The sequence below is a fragment of the Cydia fagiglandana genome, chromosome 1, assembly GCF_963556715.1.
Source record: "Cydia fagiglandana chromosome 1, ilCydFagi1.1, whole genome shotgun sequence".
Classification (NCBI taxonomy): domain Eukaryota; kingdom Metazoa; phylum Arthropoda; class Insecta; order Lepidoptera; family Tortricidae; genus Cydia; species Cydia fagiglandana.
Window position 1 is genome coordinate 11698214 of NC_085932.1, and position 23405 is coordinate 11721618.

General features: G+C 36.5%; 2 protein-coding genes across 4 annotated transcripts; one reads left to right on the plus strand and one right to left on the minus strand.

Annotated features, from left to right (window-relative positions):
• The first annotated feature begins 37 nt into the window (after positions 1-37).
• LOC134664153 (uncharacterized) lies at positions 38-7573 on the plus strand. 3 transcript variants are annotated; one of them, XM_063520743.1, is made up of 9 exons: positions 38-657; positions 756-824; positions 924-1653; positions 2134-2475; positions 5178-5607; positions 5766-6142; positions 6421-6628; positions 6735-6898; positions 6996-7573. In XM_063520743.1, exons 1-9 carry the CDS (start codon positions 551-553, stop codon positions 7209-7211), a joined length of 2643 nt encoding a protein of 880 aa, XP_063376813.1. In that variant the 5' UTR covers positions 38-550; the 3' UTR covers positions 7212-7573. The 3 variants fall into 3 exon arrangements, with proteins under 3 accessions (XP_063376813.1, XP_063376820.1, XP_063376826.1); XM_063520750.1 differs by lacking the exon at positions 2134-2475 and having other exon boundaries at positions 389-657; positions 6996-7571; XM_063520756.1 differs by lacking the exons at positions 38-657; positions 756-824 and having other exon boundaries at positions 838-1653; positions 6996-7567.
• A 4492-nt stretch (positions 7574-12065) lies between these two features.
• On the minus strand, positions 12066-23076 carry LOC134664246 (xanthine dehydrogenase-like). The gene is made up of 8 exons (XM_063520791.1): positions 22921-23076; positions 18117-18271; positions 15327-17460; positions 14922-15230; positions 14352-14689; positions 13461-14265; positions 12857-13024; positions 12066-12212 (listed from the first exon to the last, which is right to left on the minus strand). The coding sequence occupies exons 1-8, from the start codon at positions 22990-22992 to the stop codon at positions 12162-12164; spliced, it is 4032 nt and encodes a 1343-aa protein (XP_063376861.1). The 5' UTR covers positions 22993-23076; the 3' UTR covers positions 12066-12161.
• Between the last annotated feature and the right edge of the window lie 329 nt (positions 23077-23405).

A 23405-nucleotide genomic window follows, 5' to 3' on the forward strand; every position in this document is an offset into this window, starting at 1 on the left:
TACTAAATAAATAAACAATCCCAATCTATCTAATTAAGGTGGTTCGCTTTTCATACAAAAGTCAATCAAAGTTCATTAAGTAACTACACACTATTAGTACATAAATATTTCCGCACTTATCTTCTTTCACATATTCGTTTGCGCGAAATTAACAGGAAAACAATGTTTCATACAGAAATCATGCAAAAATCATAGTTAAATTTTCATCAAATTTACGTATGTGTGTGTCACAAATGTCGTGTACATATACGTTGTGACGTTGCCAATCCATGCTTTACATTCTCGCGCGAGCCACGAGACGAGATTACAGTGCCGTCATGTTTAGCCTTCTGAGTTGCTTTTGAGTCCCTGAGGCCCTTACAAAGGATTTAATCCAAATTGAATTTTGAATTAAAATGGAATACAAGAAGGTTCCAAATACAAAACTGCAATAATGACAAGCGGGACTCAGGAGGTTAGTGCATTTTTTGTTGACACTGACACTTGACAGGTATTTGATATACATCAAAACGTTTGTAATGTGTCCTTGTGAATTTTATTCGTTAGTAAAATGATAACGTCTAAATCGAATTATAAAAATCATCGGTATTCTGGGCCGCGTAAATCCAGAAACAGAGTTCGCGGAGCATTAAAGCGCAATCATGACGGTGATGTGTCGTAAGTTACAGTTTCACTCCTTCATTGTACTTTGAGAAAATAATTGTCACTTCTCCCATAGTATTCTTGTATATAAGAAAATACTTTTCTTTTGCCAGTCGTGTAGACGTATGGCGTAAAAAGAGAAAAATAGAAATACCTCAAAATGAAGCAGCTGAAAGTGCAGGGTAAGTTTTAATTTCTAATTGCACTTTAGCTTCCTGTTCCCTAGGTACACACCTAGATTCAGATGTGATTAATAATCATCAACTTCTTTTTTTTTCCAGACAAAATATTGTCAAAACTTATAGTAGGCAAGTGCCAGTCGTACATGTAGAGGCTACTTTTGATGCAAAATCTCATCAGCCATCAACTAGTAATAATAGTAAAGCTTTGCCTCTGAAGCCTGAAACTAAGGCTTTGGAAATAAACTGGCCAGTAACTGATCCAACTTTGGCATGCCATGAATTGACTATTGAGAAAAGTGTTGATAATAACTTGATTGGTCTGACTGGGAACAGAATTGTTGACATCCAACACATCCTTCACTGGGCATTTGCTCTGGGAAAGCACACAAAAACTTGCGCAAATAGTACCATTGAGTTTGTCAGAGAGCTGCGGAACGGCTTCAACAGTATATTCATTTTTAAATGCAGCATGTGTGATAAAGAATTTCGAGAGAGCAATGAGAATAGTGATCATGAAAAACTAAACACAGGCTTTGTGTGGGGAACAGTAACGGGTGCAGGTTATTATACACAAGCGTCTCATTTGACTAACGTAATGGATATCCCCACAATGGGTCCTTCAAAATTTAGAAAGATAGAAAAATCACTGGGAGATACATGGAAAGATCAATTGACAGAAGAAATAAAGAATGTAGGACAACAAGAGAGAGCTATAGCTATTGAAAAAGGTCAAATTACTGACAATGGCATTCCATACATAGAAGTTGAAGTGGATGGTGGGTGGGCCAAGAGGAGCTACGGTCATAACTATAACTCAGCATCTGGTATGGTAAGGGACTATTTTTATTTATTTATTCATCATTCTTCTTAGGCTAGGGTTTTTATAATATGAATATAAAAGTAAAATATAAAAACACTTACAAAACAATAAAAAATATATAAACACATTATGAAAAACCTAACCTAGGGTGCCGCTGGCTTACCGTCTTGTTATTTTTATTATTTTTGATTTTTAGGGTTCCGTACCCAAAGGGGCCCTATTACTAAGACTCCGCTGTCCGTCTGTCTGTCGCCTGGCTGTAACTCATGAACCGTGATAGGAATTTTCACAAATGATGTATTTCTGTTGCCGCTATATCCATGGGCGACGATGATCGCTTCCCATTAGGCGGCTCGCCTGCTCGTTTGCTGACTATCATCCCATACAACAAACGTGATTCTTTTTGCAGTTTTTTGCGTAATGGTACGGAACCTTTCGTGCGCGAGCCCGATTCGCATTTGGCCGGTTTTTTAAATTCAGTGTTTTCAGGCTTGCATCATTGGGAAAAACACAAAGAAGTGCTTGTATATTGGCATAAAAAACAAGTATTGTTATCATTGTCATTTATACGAGAAAGACAATAAGGATGTGCCGCCACACAAATGTTTCAAAAATTACCAGGGATCATCAACTGGTATGGAGGCAGAAATATTGGTGGAAGGCTTTCAAAAGTCAGAAGAAATGCATGGTGTACAATATCTTTCATTTATTGGAGATGGTGATTCCTCTGTTTTCGCTCAATTGAATGAAAAAGTGTCATATGGTCAAAAAATACGGAAAACAGAGTGCAAAAATCATGTTATAAAAAATTATACAAGTAAACTATATAAGGTATTTTTCTTATATTATCAATGATAATTCCTAAATAATATATTATATCATATAACAGTGTTGGGCGTAATTAATTACTCGTGTAATTTAATTACTAATTTAATTACATGTAATTGAATTACATAAAATTTAATTACATGTAAAGCCTAACAAGTTCCTTTTTAGCCCTCGCCACGTTGCGGATTTTCGATGGAACTAATTTATTTTAATGGCAATTATTTTGTTTGACATCCGACATTGAAAGTCATTGAATGTCACCGATGTAAACAAATCGAAAATGATTGTAAATATTTCAGGATAATAATAGATTTTGCAATCAAAATGCCCAAAAAAATTCACACCGATGCTAAACAAATAATTTTAAATACATTAAAATACTTGCGACAGAAAAAGGATACGGGATTCAGTAGCATTCCATTAAACAATGTTGTGAAATTATTTGTTGACATGACGGGTACTGATTTTCATAGTGAGTTTGTAATAAACTGGTTAGTTTTGTACTAAATATGAATATTAATTATTAAATTATTATTTTTCTCATTTAAGGCGTCTTTAGTGCTATAATCAAAAATATTTATTATAAGAATGAGCCATTACCACCACGAGTGACTGAATCTGGTAAATATATATACGGAGGTCGAATATTTAGAATCAAATTATGGCGGATAGGTAAATTATTCATACTTAATTATCAACTAAACATGCTCTTTCGATTGGGTTTCGATTGGGAAACATACTTCTACAACTCACATGTACATAATTGTATACCTCACTCGCTCTTGCACGATGCCAATACACACTGTCCCGACTATTCATGACGTACACGTATTGTTGCTATATGTAAGCTGTTTGTAGCGACATTATATCAGGGCTAAAAAAGAACTTGTCAGGCTATAATTAAATTATCTGTGTAATTTGCAATTGTAATTACATTAATTAGTAATTAAATTACTCAATTACTTTTCATTTACCTTTTTAATAATATGCAAATATGAACAAATTTACTTGGAGTAATTATAAAGAAAAACTTATGAATTCCATAAATTCCATTATACGTTGGATAACGTTATAACATATTTTTATCCCTGGAATCATACCTTTACAGGGTACTATGTGACAAACCACGTTGAATATGGCGGTTAGCGCTTACGTCGCGTAGCACCGCATTAGTATTGGGGCGCCGCTAATAATGACGTAAGCGCCGACCTAAGGTGTCTTTCGGGTTGGACTGTAGCAAAGGGGGGGCTGGGACTTAGAATTTTTTTGACAGTGGTGTCATTATGACACTATTTTTAAATGATTGTAATGTGTAGATCACGTCAAAATAAGCATCTTATACTAAAAAAACTTTTCTCTAAAATAAAAAATGGCTGAGTTAGACGCCTCCAAAGATTGATGTTTTTAAAGCGAGCTGGGACTTAGAAAATTTTCATCGAGAGTGGTGTCATTATGACATATATTTTAAATGATTGTTATAGAACACGTCAAAATAAGCTACTTTTACTTGAAAAACTTTATTAAGAACTGTTTTAAAACCCCTGTTTTTTTCATTTTCTTAAAAAAAATTCTAAGTCCCAGAAACGGCCCCCCTTTGATACAGCCCGCTATTTTCAATTTTAGAAAAAAGTTTTTCAAGTAAAAGTAGCCTATTTTAACGTGTTCTATACGTTACAATCATTTAAAATATATGTCATAATGACACCACTCGCGATGAAAATTTTCTAAGTCCCAGCTCCCTTTAAAAACATCAATCTTTGGAGGGATCTAACTCAGCCATTTTTTATTTTAGAGAAAAGTTTTTCCAGTAAAAGATGCTTATTTTGACGTGATCTACACATTACAATCATTTAAAAATAGTATCATAATGACACCACTTAATCAGAAAAAAATTCTAACTCCCAGCCCTCCCTTTGCTACAGTCCAACCAAATCAACCAAAGTTAACATTGACAATATTGCTTAGTCAAATTTAAAACCATTCAAAATGTTCATCTGATTTTGGAAATAAAGATGATCAAAAACTTGCATTCTATAAAAGTAATTGTAATTCAAAAAAGTAATTAAATTACAAATTTCAATTACAAAATGTAATTAATAATTTAATTACTAAATACATTTTGCAATTGTAATTAGTAATTAAAATTTTAATTACTTTCCACATGTAATGGAAATTATTTGTTGGAATTACATTTTGTAATTGCAATTGTTAGTTAGTAATTCAATTACTTTTTGCCCAACACTGTCATATAATCGAAATTCAAAAGGTGTATGTGAAGTCCCCAATCCGCATTGGGCTATCGTGGGGACTATAGCCCAAACCCTTTCGCGCATGAGAGGAGGCCTGTGCCCAGCGTGGAACGTACATATATGTATAGGCTGAATTATTATTATTATTATTTCTATCTTTCTTTTATTTTCTCAGCATTTCATAAAAATACTGGTGTAATGGGATGCACGGGCCAAAGCCAAGTGCATCTCATATTAATCTTCAAGGTGTTGATTGTTTTGGGTTTGGTTTGATCCGGGTAGAGTTTGTGTAACAGATGCACGTTGATTCTGGAGCTGTAGATCATTGTGAAGAAATTTCCTAACTATTCGGCATGTGTTCAGAATAACTGCTTTTTGCATTAGTACATATGAAGACGGCGGCAAAGACAGGGTTTTATTATTATAAATACATAATCCCTACTAATATTATTTCAGATACTGCCTGATACCAAATTACCATTGTATGGTCGCAAAATGTTGAAAGCCAGGTTATCAAAACTAACTACAATTTCGAGGAAAATTATCTTGCATCACGCCGGAAATAGGTTGGCGATGAGAAATGACCTGCAGTATGGCCCTTCACATGTGTTTGGGGAACATGAAAAATGCCAAGATTATTTTTGTAAATACATTGCAACTGGCGAGCAAGATGTAAATTATGTGAAGAGTATGAAGGAAAAGGCCCCTGCCGTTTGGGCACTTATTTGTGCTGCAAATGAATTTGTAATCACTAAAACAAATCGGTTGTCAAATGATACAACCAATCATGTTGAAAACTTTATGAGCATTATAAGTAAATTCAACTGCGGCAAGCGGCTTAATCTTCATACAGGTGGATCTTATCAGCGTAGAGTGACGGTTGCAGGTAAGTAGTTATTACTAAAAGTATTGCACAATTCCTAAAGATGGAAAATAATTATAGTGTTGTAAATAATAATAGTGTGAAATTGAGGCTCTGCATGTGTAGTCACAAGACTACACATGCAGAGCCTCAATTTCAAATATTTATGTATATTTTTACAGGGCTCTCACAAGTAACTGGCCAAACTTGGCATAAGTCTGCGTGGCGAAAATGTACTAACAGTTCCCCAGGCAAAACTTTTAGAAAATATATTGGCCAGAGACAGAGGACTGAAGCGCGGAGGAAACTCTACAAACGCAGACGACTTTTTCATGCTAAGCCACCTCAGCCCGATAAAAATTATGGTCCTGAAGCTCAAGACACAGCAGACCCAGTAAATCTTGATGACCTAAAGAAAATATGTGCTGATAAGTTGCCTGAATTCAACAAAACTGCTGATGAAATCAAGGCCATAGAAGAAAGCACTATTGGTCAACATGAAAATGATCTGTACAATATGTATAGGAGTGACAGGTTGACAGCAAGTCAATTTGGAGTGGTTAGTGCCTTTGTCATTTCTTATGAAGGTACTTGATGATGATGATCTCCTAGAACAGCGGTCGGCGGCCACATAGCAGTTACCGAAGCGGACGCGGGCCGCACTTTGTTAATATTTATGACTGTATCAGACATTGTCGTTTGTCAATATTACATATAAAATAGCCAGGGAGGCTCGCGGGCCGCAAGTGAGAGGTTCGCGGGCCGCATGTGGCCCGCGGGCCGCTTGTTGCCGACCGCTGTCCTAGAAGATTATGTCATATTTGTTTTGTTTTTTAGATATGTAAGCGAAGAAAAACTACGCCGTCTCACAACCATGTCAAACAAGTGCTTTACAAAAGCAATATTTACACAAAAGACATGCTTTATGGACAACAGAACGAATCGGTGGCGAGAACGTACTTTATAGAAAATTACAAAAAGACGGTTCGTCAAGCTGGACTATACATTGATGCCGAATTTGGGTTTCTGGGCGCTAGTCCTGATGGTAGGTTAATAAGCAGTGACAATACATAACAAAACAGTAATATATGTAATTAATATTGTTTTGGTTGCCGAATAGTCAATGTGTCACTAACTCTAGATTTTTTTAGGTATCCTGGTTAATGAAGAGGCGATCTTGGAAATAAAATGTTTTCCTTCATTAGCCAGGAAACATCAGGACATCCTCAGTGCGTCAAAGGAAAACAAAAATTTTCCTGTGGTCCAAAAAAATGGAATTTTGTCCCTGAACGAAAAACACCATTATTACTATCAGGTACCTAAGTAAATTATAACCATTAGAATCCATATTGTCATCTTTCTTCCTATAACATTAGAGATTTTCTCCTTTCGTGATATTATATTTCTTTCAGGTACAGGGACAACTACGAATAACAAATATGAAAAAATGTTATTTCATTTGTTATGTGAATCCATCTACACCAATAAGTGTCATTGAAGTCTACAAAAATGATCAGTTCATAGAAAATATGATCCAGAAATTAGTTCACTTTTATAAAAACTCTATTTTGCCAGAGATTGTACTTAGGCGAATACCTAAGGGAGCTAAATCTATTGATCTTGAATAATTAGTAGGCCAGTATATGACTTCAAGGTTATGTCTTCAACTATTAGTTACAGAACACAATAAAATACATAAACACAAGAATTTCAAACGGGTTTCATCTACTGAGTGTATGGCATCCAATGATCCGTTTAATGAAAGTTACAGTCATTCTGAAGTTATGCCACAGAATAACTAATAGTACTACCGTACAGAAAATTCACTCCTTCACAAAAGTCAGATTTAGGTATAAAATTATACCTATACTCACCGCCTGCAACAAAATTGAAATTTATAACCGCGCACGAACCGTGAATCTTCTTTGCGCGAGCGCCACGTGACACGACGATCGTGCGGTCGAGCGGCAGCCCACTGCCATACGCCTGCAGCCCCGGGCGGCCCGCCGGCCAAATGTACCTAAACTGCGTAGTGACACCCCCCTGGTTATGGTTATGCCATTGACGATGGCACATGTAGCTGTGCCACTGCCAAAATATCGGGAAATCAATAATATAAATAAACATGATAAATATCCCGTTTTCTATAATAGTTATAATTAGAAGGCTATACAATGTTGTAACTCACACTTGAATTGTAAATAAAAAAATTAAAAGAAATGTTTTTATTTAATTTTACAATTACTACTTTATTAAGGATGACTCACGTTAGACCGGGCCGTGTCCGGGCCGGAACTAACGGCGCATCATTTCTATCTATGGAAAGCGTCACGTGATCACCTGTCACGTAGGTAATAGGAAAGTAAGCGCTGGAAGCTCCGGCCCGGACACGACCCGATCTAACGAGAGTGATCCTTTAGAGGCTGGGCAGTAAGGGATTGCTTTACTTGTAGAACAAACTACTTTTATGACTTACTGCATGGCCGCCATGTTGGATTTCAAAATGGTCATCATTTTCGAAATCTGCGCCCCCTAAAACCTATAAAACGACACCCATGACGCCTTTTATGACATAGTGCATGGCCGCCATGTTGGATTTCAAAAATATCATCATTTTCGAAATCTGCGCACCCCAAAACCTAAAAAACGACATCCATGACGATTTTTATGACATAGTGCATGGCCGCCATGTTGGATTTCAAAAATATCACCATTTTCGAAATCTGCGCCCCCCAAAACCTAAAAAACGACATCCATGACGATTTTTATGACATAGTGCATGGCCGCCATGTTGGATTTCAAAAATATCATCATTTTCGAAATCTGCGCCCCCCAAAACCTAAAAAACGACATCCATGACGATTTTTATGACATAGTGCATGGCCGCCATGTTGGATTTCAAAAATATCATCATTTTCGAAATCTGCGCCCCCCAAAACCTAAAAAACGACCTCCATGACGATTTTTATGACATAGTGCATGGCCGCCATGTTGGATTTCAAAAATATCACCATTTTCGAAATCTGCGCCCCCCAAAACCTAAAAAACGACATCCATGACGATTTTTATGACATAGTGCATGGCCGCCATGTTGGATTTCAAAAATATCATCATTTTCGAAATCTGCGCCCCCCAAAACCTAAAAAACGACATCCATGACGATTTTTATGACATAGTGCATGGCCGCCATGTTGGATTTCAAAAATATCACCATTTTCGAAATCTGCGCCCCCCAAAACCTAAAAAACGACATCCATGACGATTTTTATGACATAGTGCATGGCCGCCATGTTGGATTTCAAAAATATCACCATTTTCGAAATCTGCGCCCCCCAAAACCTAAAAAACGACATCCATGACGATTTTTATGACATAGTGCATGGCCGCCATGTTGGATTTCAAAAATATCATCATTTTCGAAATCTGCGCCCCCCAAAACCTAAAAAACGACATCCATGACGATTTTTATGACATAGTGCATGGCCGCCATGTTGGATTTCAAAATGATCATTTTCGAAATCTGCGCCCTCAAAACCTATAAATCTGCGTCGGCGCCCCCAAACGACATCCATGACGAAAACGTGCTGGGGCCTTATCTCTGGATATAAGACCTAGCTAGATGGAACCCCTTATAGCAAATTTCATTTAAATCGTTAGAGCCGTTTTCGATATCACCGAAATATATATACCGGGCGTTTTATGAACAACTAGCCATATTGTGCGAGGTGATTATGTAGGCTGAACAACTCTTTGTACCAACTCCGAAATCACAAAAAAAATTTTGGCTGTTTCAATGAATACATTTTGGTCGAGTGGATGTCAACGTTTTCCACCTAATCACCTTGCACAATATAGCTAGTTGTTCAAAAAACGCCCTGTATATATCTATATACATGAATTGCTCGTTTAAAAATATAAGAAAAATAAGATAGCACAAAAGGGACAAAAAAAAAACAAAAAGTTTTTACTCGCACCAGTCTTGAACCCCAATCCTCTTGCACGTATTTCCACGAACATACCGTTACGCTATTGCAACATACTTACGTTGTGTGAAATTGTCTACTACAAGGATCACGGAAACACTGTTTGCATGTGTGAGTAATAGTAGGAAAAGGCGTGACAGCAACACTCCGTCGAATTAGAAAGGTGGTTTATGCACAATGAAGTATTCAATGTTTATTTTAATAGTTCAATATTTATTTAAAGAGTGCGCGAAACATACTTTTAAGTATACAAATACCATGACCATTTCACAAAAAAATAAAACCTGAAATTTTGCAAAAGTGGTGCCATCTAGCGAGAGTTAAGTTTTGAGTAACCTAGGCGAACCACCTTAAGTCGTCGTGGGGGAGAACTTAATTTTAAGATTTTGTAAAAACCTTTCCTTCGCAAGCGAATCAAGCGATACATAATAATGTAATAAGCAATATTTTTTATTATATTGTTTTTTTGTGTATTGTATACTATACCTGGTCTACGTATTATATGATGTTTTTCAGTTGTATTAGCTCAAAAAACATCTTACTTTTCTCCTTGCAACATATATTTTTGCGTTTCTATTTAACCCTATACCTAGTTGTGTCTAGTAACGAATGCCATTAGGCATTAAGTCCGCCTTTTGTGCCTTTATTTATTTTGCGCAATAAAGTCGGTATATATTAATAAATATTTATCTAGTCAATAGGTATATGACTTAAGTATTTACATTGTATACCTACCCAAACAAAGACACTGTCGACCTCAAAAACAATGTTTACACTTATGCACCTTACTATAGGTACTTTGTTATAAAAACTACATGCGATAATTGTGATACAAAAGCCCAGATAATTATGTATAACATTTGCAAATAGAGTATTTATGAGTTTTATGACTACATATGTACTTTATTTACCAAGTAATAATACAGAATCCCAATTTTATTATAAGAGGGGACAGCCGACCACTACCTACATGCGGGCTATCCGTCGGTTCTTTGCGTCCCCCGTCCCGTCGTTGCGTCGTATCCCGTCCGATAATAATAATCGGAAACTGTACTTAAATTATTTAAGTATAGTTTCCGTTAATAGGTTTAGGGATACCTAGTTACCTACAAGGTAAGGTAAGGTTATTAGGTACCTATATACCTACGGGTACTTAGCAGCCGTTGCGTGCGACCAATATTTTGAGAGGCTAAACTTAACAAGGTTTATTAGTAGATTTTAATTGGTTAAAAAACTTAAAATGACTATTCAGCAACAGTAACTCAAAAGTAAAAATACCTACCTACTCCTCAAACTCGTCTGGTGAACTGTTATTTTTCAGATCACAACAGATTAATGTTACAAAATATTAACACTAGTTAATTACCAATATTTCTTTGCTCACACGCTTATGCTAGCACTTGATGATAATAATAGTTATTTTCATCACACTCGCTCAGTAAATGTGGAATTGCACGCAGGTTTAGCGGGAGTTATAGAAAAAGCGTTCTCCCTAGGGAGTTATGAAGTTTCTAGTGCCATAATTAACAGTTTTTTGTCTTTATTACTTAATTTTTGTATCGCAAGTGTGATGAAAAACATTGTGTGTAACTCGGGGCGTAATAATATTGCAAACTCGAGTCTATAAATCGCTCCGGCAAGCCGTCGCGATTTAACTTACTCTCGTTTGCAATATTCAACTTACGCCCCATGATTGTGCATCATTTTTTCAGTTATTTGTTTTACAAGGGGGCAAAGTTGTTGTTTAACAGCTCCTGCTAATATTGATACCCGAGCAAGTGAAGGATTCCAAAATTGAACCACGAGCGTAGCGAGTAGTTCGAGAATTTGAATCTTGAGCGTTGCGAGGGTTTCAAAGCACGAGGGTTAAACAAAATTTGCCCCCAAGTGAAACACAACATTTTTCACGACACCAACCCGAAGCAAATATTAAACGTAAAATATCAAAATCAAACCAAATCAAATCCACATGAATGTTATAAAATATTTATCATCCAAAATCATTTAAAAGTCAATTCTACCAACAAAAATAAGAAAACAACTCAAATTTTGCATTTGATTACTTTGCCTTACATGTGAATTACTTGCACTTTGCTATCAGTTTTTGAAGTGCAAAGTAAGTCTTACCGAGTTAGGGCCACTTGCACCATCCCACTAACCCGGGGTTAAGCGGTTAAACCGTTAAAGCAGTGTCAAATTGTACTGGTAACCATAGTAACTCCAGGTTTAACCGGTTAACCCCTGGTTAGTGAGTTGGTGCAAGTGGCGCTTAGTGTGGTTAAAAAGAATTCAGATATGGGTGCCAAGTTCTAGTTTGTTGGGGTGTAGGTAATTAATGTTCATTATTTGTCTTGGCTGTGGAAGACATTTGGGTTGAATGAAACAATTAACTGTTACGAAAATATAATCGCGGGAAAAGGCTAGTGTATTGAAAGAAAATCCAATTAAGCAATTAAAACAAAAAGTTTATTCAATCTTATACATGTGCCTATAGACAATAGGTACCTAACCTACGTAACGTATGTAGAACGAATCATACTTACAATGTAATAATTAAAAAATATATATTTATTCAATATAATACATATTTAAATGCTATGCGACCACGTTCCAAGGCTTGCCATTCCTGGTTATTGTAGGTTTTACCTGAAAACGAATTTACATATTTAAAATACACCGGTGTAAAATTTGCGCGTAATTTTCTTTATGGTATTAACATCACTCATTATACAATAGATATCAATTTATAGCATCTGGTTCTCAAACTTGCAACATATCATTAGCCCTGGGTTAACCGGTTAAACCATTAACCCAGTGTCAAATTGTACTGTTAACCATGGTAACTCCAGGTTTAACCGGTTAATCCCGGTTTAGAGGGATGGTGCAAGTGGCTCTTAGAAAGATACATCTTCATTTAAAATTAATTATTATCAATATCATCTACACTTAGGCATTACAAGTATTACAACTGTTACCATGAGGGATCATTTCTCCCAGTGTCTCCATAGTTCATAGGTTGACGAATTAAAGTTACTCTTATTTTCGTGGATCCATGCCTTCTCAATTTCATGATTTTATTTAAATGCTGTAAATGGAGTTGGTCGGCCCAAGCTTTTTACAGATGACGCCAGTATAGGTTTCCCTTGTCAATCCTACCATTAGTGTTACGAACTGTTTTACTATCAGTAAAATTTAAAATACTGGCATCCGTCCCGTCCATCCAGTTTAAAAACACCCTGTAGTCCTTTTGATTAGCCATCCACAAACATGCGACCAGTAAAGTAACCCACCTGTTTCGTTATTTCGTCTTCGCAAGCCATTCTTATTCGCGCGCAAGTCGCCGGTGTCTCCAGCACAAACTCGGGAGACACGCCGGCGTCCACTCGAGCTGATCGGATAGCCTCCTTGATTGCGAAGAATACTGATGCGGCGAGGAATAGTGGAGGCTCGCCCACAGCCTGGAAAATTGTGAAATCTTGTGATGATGGTGCATTTTCAACCCGGTTCATAATTGTATCGTATCCTATTTTATTGCGCAGGTAAAACAGCGACTGAAATTACGAGAACGGCGAAATTAACGTACGACAAACGTACTATATGTCTTACTTACGTACTTGACCAGATAGCGTCGCGAATAATATCCATATCACAATAAAATAAAAGTTGGTTTTTCTGATCGGACAAAAACATTGCTGTGATGGTAGATAATATGAAACTTGTGCATAGAATTGACTATTGATAATTAGATATATTGCCTCGTCTCGTCAAATCAGGGACAGATGTTTAAAATTACGCATCACGCATTTGTGTAAAGATGGCGTTGACTAAGTAGGTGCATACTTGTATTCGACGCATGATCATTTTTTCATGATTGTTCTTTTTTGTTTTACTCACCTTTGAAGAATAGACGGCGCGGGGATTAGGTGCTCCTTTTAACAGTGAAACATTGAATGTTTTCGGTATATCGGAAAACCCAGGTATTTTATAAGCACCCGGACCACGAGATAGTAATTCACCAGTAGGTGAAAATACCATTTCCTCTATCGTGTAGTATCCATAGCCCTGTGTGAATGCCCCCTCAATTTGACCTATGTCAATTGCAGGGTTTAAACTTTCGCCTAAATCCATAACAATATCAGTTCTGAGCACAGTGTGATCCCCCGTCAAACAATCCACCAGAACTTCTGAGCACGCTGCTCCATAAGTGAAGTATTCAAAAAGATTGCCAGAATTTGTTTCAGGGTTGTATTCGATTTTCGGTACTACGTAAAAACCTGTAGCTGACAAATGGACCCTGTCAAAATAGGCCGACATGACCCAGTCCTCCCATGTTCCAGTGGGATTTTTGATTTTGTATGGCTCCAGCCTTTTCGTTAGAGTAGTGCACGCATCAACAACTGCCATTCCATATATATCAGAACTCATACTCGCCGCTGTCGGTGAACTATTTGGAATAGTATTGGTGGCCATTTCGCTAATGTGAATTTTGCTGATATCGACTTCTAGAACTCTGGATGCAACTTGAATCATTTTTGTAAATAGACCTTGTCCCATTTCGATACCTCCGATAGATATAAGAACCGATCCATCTGTATATATTAAAACCAACGCACCTCCTTGCATAAGGAGGTCTCCTTGAAATGATATACCGTATTTCGTGGGTAATATTGAAATCCCCTTCTTTTTCCATCTGTTACGCCTGTAAATAAATGATGGGGCATTAAAGGCAAGAACATTTAATTAATTGTAATTTATAGAAATAAACAATTAATATTTGATACACACCTATTAAATTCTTCAACACTTTTCTTTCTTTCCCAATAGTTTGAATTTTCAATGCATTCTTTCCAACATCTGGAAATAGTGCAATATGTAAGGCACTGGTTAAAGTGTGTTAGGTGACCTTCTCTGTAAAGATTTAGATCTGCAATTTCTTCATAGTCCTTGCCGAGGGCTGCAGCCACGTCTCTTATCAATGTCTCCGTAGCAAACATCGCTTGTGGACCGCCAAATCCCCTAAAAGCTGTATTTGAAGGCATATTGGTTTTGCAAAGGTATCCTTCAACGTCTATGTTTGGTATATGGTAACAATTATCTAAGTGCATGACTATTCTCTCCATCATCTGTAAATAGAAAATAAAATAAGCTGTTTCATTTCGATTTTCTTTGTTTAAAAGAATAGTGGACAACCGTTTATCCATACAAACTTAGTCCTCATTTTTTCTCTAGCTAGTTTATTCTATTTATTTTTTTTGTTTTACCTATTCATGTAGAGCTATGCCTGTTTATAATATAAAATGTATATAAGCTTACTGAGGGAATCGATAAATTTAAGTAAGATTTAAAATAACTTACAGAACACGATATGTCCATTGAATTTCCTGCGTTTGCATAAATCTCAAATTTAGCAGCTGTAATTGTTCCATCATTATCAAACGTCGCCTGATATTTGATCAAACATGGGTGTCTGTAGCCTGTAGCTTGCATATCTTCATCTCTATCCAGAACAGCTCTAACTGGCTTCTTCAATTTATAACTGGCTATTGCCACGGGTATAGCGAGTATAGTTGCTCGAGTTTCCTTGCCACCAAAACCACCTCCTAACCTTTTTACTTTCGAAACAACTTTATTATTGGGTATACCAAGAGCTTGTGATGCAAGGTGCTAGAAACAAAATTAAAGTGTATTAGGACCTAATAATTGAAAATATTTGTTTAATTTTGCTTCAATAAACTGACTGACTATCTGTCAACTACTTACTCCAATTTCAGCAGGATTTTGCGTAGAAGAAATAATTTCTAACTCATCTTCTCTCCTGATGGCAAACGCAGACATCGTTTCTAAATAGAAGTGTTCTTGTGCGCCACTTCTTACATGGCCCCTAATTATTCTGTTAGGCTTTGTGTTTTTAAAAACATCGACTACATCTCCTTTTTTGAGTACGCGTGGACTTGAAAAGTATGACTTGTAAGCAATCGCATCTTCAATGGTCACTATAACAGGATTAAGAGCGTTGTAAGTAACGCTGACTAAATCTTTTCCCTTCCTTGCGGCACTTTCTGATTTTGCAATCACAGCTCCAACAACACAGGACCGACTTGTCACCACTTTTGAGGCAAATATCTCTTCGTCTTTAAATATTGGACCTAATTTGTTACGATTTTCTTCTAAATCTAATGCTGACAAAAAAGCTACTACCCCAGGGACTAACAAGGCTTTACTTGCATCTATCGACACAATTTCCGCGTGAGTTTCAGAACTGAAAACTAATGTCAAAAAAAGTTCATCTTCAAAATGTGGAATATCATCACAGTACAAAGCTTCACCACAGGCTTGCTTGAAAGCAGACATATGTGGCACAGGTTTGCCTACACTATCCGATATCTTTCTGTTCTTGTCATTTATTTCAAAATACTGCGAACTGTTCCATGATGATGTCGACTCTTCAGTGGCAGCACTTAAATACTGCGGAGGTATAGTGGTACCATTGTATTTTTGTATTTTACTATATACGTCGATATAGAATCTAAAAAATAAACTTAAACAAAGCGATTTTCTGTACTCTGCCATTCCCCCTGGCACCGAAATGTCTAACTCAAACTCTTGTAACAGATTTTCGAAAACAACATTTAACATATTTTGATTCCAACTTAGGTTTTGCACTGCTTTTGATGTTTTAGTTGCACATTTAGTAGTCGGTCCCATTCCACCGTAACATAGTGTGGCTTCTTCCACTACAATACTGTTTTCTTTAAATGTTACATTAAAAGCCGCTGTGACTATAGATATATCGTCTTCTTTCCTTTTAGCTTGTTTATATGCTTTGAAGAATTGTGATTCTTTCGTGAATGGAATTTCAATGGACATAAGTATTTCGTGGTCTTCTATTACAGTTTTCCGATATCCTTTGAAAAAAGATTCGTTCATTACCACTTGCCTATGTCCTTTATCCATACTGTACACGTTCAAAACGGCATTTGATGCCATCAATATAGGGTTTAAATCCGATATTGGACTCGCAGTTATTATATTACCTGCAAGTGATGCGACATTACGGACTTGATTGCCGGCAAACCAGTGAAGCATGTCTGTAATGGCTTCAAAAATATTACATCTCCCAGGATTTTTTGTAGCGACGTCCCGAAGGAACTTTTCTATTTCCGCCAACGTAGTAGAGGAACCGATTTCAACACCTTTATTCGTCACAGAACAAAAATTCATTTCTGTTATCAGAGATGGAGAAAGTAAAATTGGGTAAACAATTTTCTTAAATTTCATTTCAACTCCTATCTCCGTGTTTCCTCCAACGATTTTGCTATGTGGATAATATTTCTTTATAGACAAAACGTCATGTAAATTTTGTGGCCGGAGCCACAGTATGCTTTCACCTTTAAAACAAAGGTATTCTTGTTGATACGTCGTATTAATTTTCAGTTCTGGTGGAAATATTGGTTCTTGTGTAGGATCATAAGGCTGAAAAGATGATTTGTCGTATAGGATTGATTTTTCTTCACTCGTTTTCTTATTTCTACAGCACTCTTCTCCCATCATACAGCTATCACCTTTATTACCATTCGCGTACTGTGTTTCCCAGGCTTCAACGAATGTTTTAAATCCTTCAATAATTGGTCTGTATCCGGTGCATCTGCAGAGGTTACCTTGAAAAGCACTTTCAATGTCTTTTTCTTGTATTTTTGATTTGTTTCTTAGTAAAGCGTACATGGACATAACTATGCCGGGGGTGCAGAATCCGCACTGTGATCCGTGAGACTTGGCTATCCGTTCCTGTACGGCGTGAAGCTTTTCTTGACTCGAACCAATTCCTTCAACCGTCGTTACAGCTAAACCGTGCATAGCGCACACGGGTGTCAAGCACGCGTTTACAGCAATATGTCTGTTAAACTTTGTTAAGAAACTATTGATTTACAAGAATTACGTGTCAAAAAATTATCATTTTATTTTAACAATTAAATATAAATTATTCGTAATCTCATTCCTTATTATGTTAATCATTTGCAAAAACACGTAGGTAAGTACATTAAACTTATGCTAACACAAAACACAACTTAAAACTAAATACTAAATATAAAAGACTTCCCCCAAATAAGTCCATTCCGGCATGGTCGCAAAAACGCTAGCGGCGTTGGCAGTGCGGATTTGTAATCTTACACACATCGATCTAGTCCCACAGTAAGCTCAGTAAGGCTTGTGTTATTGGTACTAGGTGACGATATATACAACATAGTATACAATTATGAATATACATATTTGCCCTTACCAGGATTCGAGAATCCGGGATCTCCTGCTGCGTAGGCAGTGTCACTTAGTGTCACTACCGATTAGCTAGGCTATGTAGGTTATTTATTATTATTACAATAAAATACAATACAATTATTCTAATTGCTCACCTATATGAAAAGAAACATTGCATATAAATTAAACTATAGTAGACAACAGGCGGCCTCATCGTTAACGAGCGGTGTTTCCCACAACAACTTTATATGATGTTATTTTGTTTTTTTTCAAGTGTTCAGTGTTCAAAAAGGATACTTGACGTTGTCATCCCGTGCGTTGTACTGGGAGACCATAACAGTGCAAGCGCCGCAGCCGCCCTCCCCGCAGCCGTACTTGGTGCCCGTCAGTCGGAGCTTCCGCCGCAGATACCATAGAAGCGTCCATTCCGGATCCGGAGCGGGCTCTGTTACCTGGATCAATACAAGACAGTCAATTTATAACGATGCCAGAAAATAAGGCTTTTTCTTCTCTGTCTTCAGTGGTTACGCAGTTTTGGCGTAGCAGTTTAATTGACACCCTGTGTATTATCGATCGATTGTTTGAAAATTGAAATGAGTGGATAAATTGCCGTAATTTCAAGTCTAGTAGGATAAATTGTCGTAGTTTCATGGGATACTTGCAACTTTATACAAAAGTGATTTGATTGAGTGTGGAGTGTGCCTATGTACCTATATACTCGTAGTCCCAAAATACCTACTATACCAGTAGGGTCTATTATCCTTTTGGCCGCCGGACCTAGTCCGCAAAGACGCTCACTCACACGCCAGAGCAAATTTTAAGTAAACAACTAATAAAAAGTTTAGGGATTGCAAATAGTGATATCGATATTTACAATTTATGGTAAAAATCTTTTTAATTTAGCTTTGTTCTTATCCTGTTTCAATTTAATTCCAAATTGCCAAAATTAAACATATGTTTTACACCCGAAAATGTTTAAAATATAGGGATTTAACATAAAAAACAACCACTAAACAATGTCGATTCAAGACGTGATATCGCCGCACTAGGCTGTACGAGAAGTCTTTTATACAAGACAACGGCGCGCATGGACTGCCCGCAGTGCAGATCGACAAGGACTGTTTCCGCGCGGATCAAGTAATAATAGTCTCTAGGTCAACGGCGTAAGCGCTTGTCGGTACGTAAACTTTATTGGCGTAACGTTAAAGCTGCGCATCATGTGTCGATAAAGTCAATACACCGGAACTGTTTTAGTGAAAATTACACGTGGGTTGAATTTTTAATGCGTGAAGATATGTATTATTCCGGAATTAGAATCTATCATTATAATTTCAGTTTGGTTTACATTCATATAGGTAAACTCTTATCAAAAAAACGTTCAACGACTTGTTATAAAAAAATTACACATTAACTTCAATGTTATAACAAAAAACTAAAGTCTGATAAACAGGTATGTCCCTGTACCACTCTTGTGCGAAGCGGTCGCTGCGGTGTATCCCTTCCCACTAAGCTATAAAATAACATCAATAATTTTTTTTATTTATCTCTTCTGCAATTAAATAGTCCACAATCTACAAGGGCAAATTTACTTGTCTGACTCTACTTTATAGAACTTAAGAAGCTGCCTGAACTTTAAATATAGTTATGCCTATCTGACTCTCGTTCTACGTATTCTAGTAAGTAGTTATACCTACTATTAGTTTAAAAAAAATTGGCGATTAACAAGTGTTCAAATACTTAGATAAAAACATATTTCTGACTTTATATTTACTTTAAAAATTCCCATATCGAGTTAACATTCCCATCCCTAGCTGTCTTTTATACAAGACAACGGCGACGAGGAACATGAAAAATGTTGAAGATTGGAGCAATTTTTTTAAATGCCTTATTATAAAAGGAGGGATTTATATAGCGGCTTAAAAAGCAAATAAATGAAAAAACAAAGACCTTAAATATGAACACAAGTGTAAATGAAATTGCAATTGTTATTATTTTCACATTAACTCAGTGGTTGAATTTGTGTCTTGTATACAAGACGACGGCGCCAGCGTATCGTTCTATCGTTGTCTTCTATACCGGACAACGGCGGTCAAAGGGTTATATAAGTAATATGATTTACATATTAAAACCGATCTCAGTCCGTTTTAAAGAAAACACGTCCATGCTTAATAGTCTGGTGGCTGTGAGCTGTGGACCTTGCGAAGCCTCATAACTCCGCCATTTTGAAAAAAAAACCGAAATCTTAATCGACAAAAAACTTGCAAATACAAATATTTTAAGCCCCGTAGGTTCGTGTTCTTGTCTCACGCTCACCGAGCGTATTAAGCGTGAGCGAGATGGGGTGCATGCTCGAGATCGCAATATCCTGCTTTTCAAGTGAAAACTTCTTTAGCGGCGCTGTGCAGTTTTTGAGGTGGGGAAAAAATGTTAAACTCGAGACAGCGTTAACGCGTAAGGCGCTTGCGTGACGTCATGTGTGACGGACAATGTCATTGATTTTTTTTTTTATTTAAATGCCATCTAGTGAGTTTCCCTCAAACTGGTATTAATATTTAAGTCAAGTCAAGGAAGTCATACTTAGTGCTGCAGATATTTTGCACTAGATGGCGCTGTCATTAATATTTTGAGTTACAAATGTTGAGTTTTCAGTGTTTTCACTTCTGCCGGCACTCCCGGAGTGCGCCCCGTTGTTTTTTTAGGGTTCCGTAGCCAAATGGCAAAAAACGGAACCCTTATGGATTCGTCATGTCTGTCTGTCTGTCCGTGTATGTCACAGCCACTTTTTTCTGAAACTATAAGAACTATACTGCTGAAACTTGGTAAGTAGATGTATTCTGTGAACCGCATTAAGATTTTCACACAAAAATAGAAAAAAAAACCAAAAACTTTGGGGGTTCCCCATACTTAGACTTAGAACTGCAACTCAAAAAAAATTTTTTTCATCAAGCCCATACGTTTGGGATAAGTATCTATATAGGTCTTCAAAAATGATATTGAGGAAGGAGAGACACTTCCAAAGTGGTAAAATGTGTGTCCCACCCCCTATAACTTGTAAAATAAGAGAATGATAAAACTATCCACTAAACCTTTCCAAATCCTATCTAAACTAATCCAAACTTCCACCGAAAATTGCTTTGAACGAGATCTAGCATTAATTAAGTCGCTCAGACAGGTTTTTAGCTTGTTTTAAGGCGCCTAAGCTTTAAAAATAGGTACCTACGCAATACCTCATACCAGAGATATATATAACTCCGTATAAGATAAATAAAGTCTAAGAAAAAAACGTGCCTCGGACGGCCAAGGAAAAGTAATTCTCGAATAGATGGCGCCATTACCTTTGGCCTATTCTCGGCTAGATGGCGGTAACCACACCGTTTGGTATTTAACAATTTTAACACATATCAGTGAAAGAACATGGGTCAGTATGGAACAATAAAAATTAAGAATCATTTATCCGTAAACATATTTTGATTATTTTATACATTTTCAATTTTATTTTAAGTTTTAATCGTGTGTCGATAGATGGCAGTAAATGTACCGTGACTACAAAATTGACAATGACAGGACCCCTCTATACTATCTTTTCTTTTTGCTCATACTGAACAAACTAAGTCGTTATTTCTCAGGTTTTACCGTGGTTGTACCCCAACATACCTAATTTACTTAAATTCTCAGATAACGCCTTTCGAATAACAAAGTATCATTTTACGCGTAGCTAGGTTATTGTATGCTTATATCGCTCGGTGGTCTACATAACTTCCGACAGAGTATTATGTTAACATGACCTACAAAAGAAGTCATATTTTTACTTCAGAAGTATCATGCACCTTTTGCTATAATAATATGCCTATAAACTGTTAGCTTAGATTTTAACATTTTTGTATGCGAGGGTGCTAATTCTGATAGTTTAATAATTTAGATTATCCAACGCTTACCTATCACTTAAATCTGCAGCTATGTTCCTGAAATTATTTAGCTCCTTACTATACCTAACTACATATCCTATAAATCAACTTTAATTCCAACTAATCCATACTATTATACCTAATATTATAAATGCGAAAGTGTGTCTGTCTGTTACCTCTTCACGCTTAAACCGCTGAACCGATTTAGATGAAATTTGGTGTGAAGATAGTTTGAGGCCCGAGAAAAGACATACATATAAGAAATTTATTAATCATAAGATTCATAACTAATCATCATCCCACGCAGACGCAGTCGCGGGCACAAGCCAGTTTATAGGATAATTGCGCTAGTTTACCGTCCATTGTCAGTTTCCGTCTACTTGACGGATTAGCAAATATGTAATACATTTCATTTTTAATTTGCTACTTGCGAAATATAAGTTTTGTAGATAGATAAATTGTTTAGATATTATTATGGATTGCAATAAGTCCAAATTTGTGCAGCAATGAAGATTTATATTCAAATTCCGTCAAGTGGACGAAAACTAGCGCAATGACCCTAATAAAAATGGCAGAGCAGATTGTAATTAACAATGTAGATATATTAGGTAGGTAGTTAACCTTACGAATATCTCCTGAAAAACAAAACATAAACATAATACTTATACTTAGTTACAAATAGTGAATAGAATCAGGCGTTACTTTGCGGAAATCCATATTAATTAAAACCAAAAATATTACTTTGCTAATGCGCGTTATTACGCGGATTAGCAAAGTAATATTTTTGGTTTTAACTTATAGGTACAGTCAGCACCAAATGTAGCGGATAAGACGTACTATTACGTCTCAACGTAAATAAAAAACTACCATTCTCAAACAGCGTATCAAAAAGAGATATATTACCTATCTCTGTGTGTAGAAAATGTAGAAACAATTAACTTGCAACAAATAGATAGTTTTTAAACGCAACCTGTAGATATTTATCTCTATTTGGAAAAGTTATCTAGCGTGGAAGATATTTTTGGCGAGTCGCTACTATTTATGCGGAACTGAGGGCCTACCTCAACCGCAAACCATGTACTTGCCTCTCTGTCGCACTTGTGAATTCGTACGTAACTGTGACAGAGAGGCAACACGTCGAATGTGGTTTGCGGTAGGCCCTCTGTACCGGCACAAACCAAATAAACAAGACTCACCTTCTTTCCATTTACGAAAAACACTAGAACAGTTTGCGCGTCCTTTGGAATCAACTTTTGTATCTCTTCCATACTGAGAACTAAATTCAAAGATCTGTAAACTGGAACATAGCTGGTTAATACAGTTAATATCAAAACAATATAAGGGTGTATAGGTCTATTAATATCCGACCGTTTTGGACGACCTTCCTCGATTGACTGACTCGACTTGAGTCTTGAAACTTACCTCGCATTCTCTTGGTTCAATAAAATTATAATAATAATAAAGAAGCTAGCTCTTTCGATGACACAATACAATGTAAGCATTGATTAATGATTAATCTATTTAGGCACTTAATAAGGCTACCACAGACATTACTTAATGAACTTTAATGTTATTAGCTATCAGTAAATACCTACGGGTAACATGCCTGCATTGCATTTGTTTAGTTAGTGTATCGGACACGTTGATAATTATCTTGTGTTAATAAGTTAGTATTTATATT

Bases quoted from the DNA above. Each gene is read 5' to 3' on its own strand.
- LOC134664153 (XM_063520743.1), top strand. From the start codon at position 551: ATGATAACGTCTAAATCGAATTATAAAAATCATCGGTATTCTGGGCCG. The intron at 1,654-2,133 runs GTAAGGGACTAT...CAGTGTTTTCAG, and splicing joins ATAACTCAGCATCTGGTATG to GCTTGCATCATTGGGAAAAA. The intron at 6,629-6,734 runs GTAGGTTAATAA...AGATTTTTTTAG, and splicing joins TCTGGGCGCTAGTCCTGATG to GTATCCTGGTTAATGAAGAG.
- LOC134664246 (XM_063520791.1), bottom strand. From the start codon at position 22,992: ATGGAAGAGATACAAAAGTTGATTCCAAAGGACGCGCAAACTGTTCTA. The intron at 18,272-22,920 runs GTGAGTCTTGTT...GTATTGATCCAG, and splicing joins TTTTCGTAAATGGAAAGAAG to GTAACAGAGCCCGCTCCGGA. The intron at 17,461-18,116 runs GTATCCTTTTTG...AAAGTTTAACAG, and splicing joins GCACGGGATGACAACGTCAA to ACATATTGCTGTAAACGCGT.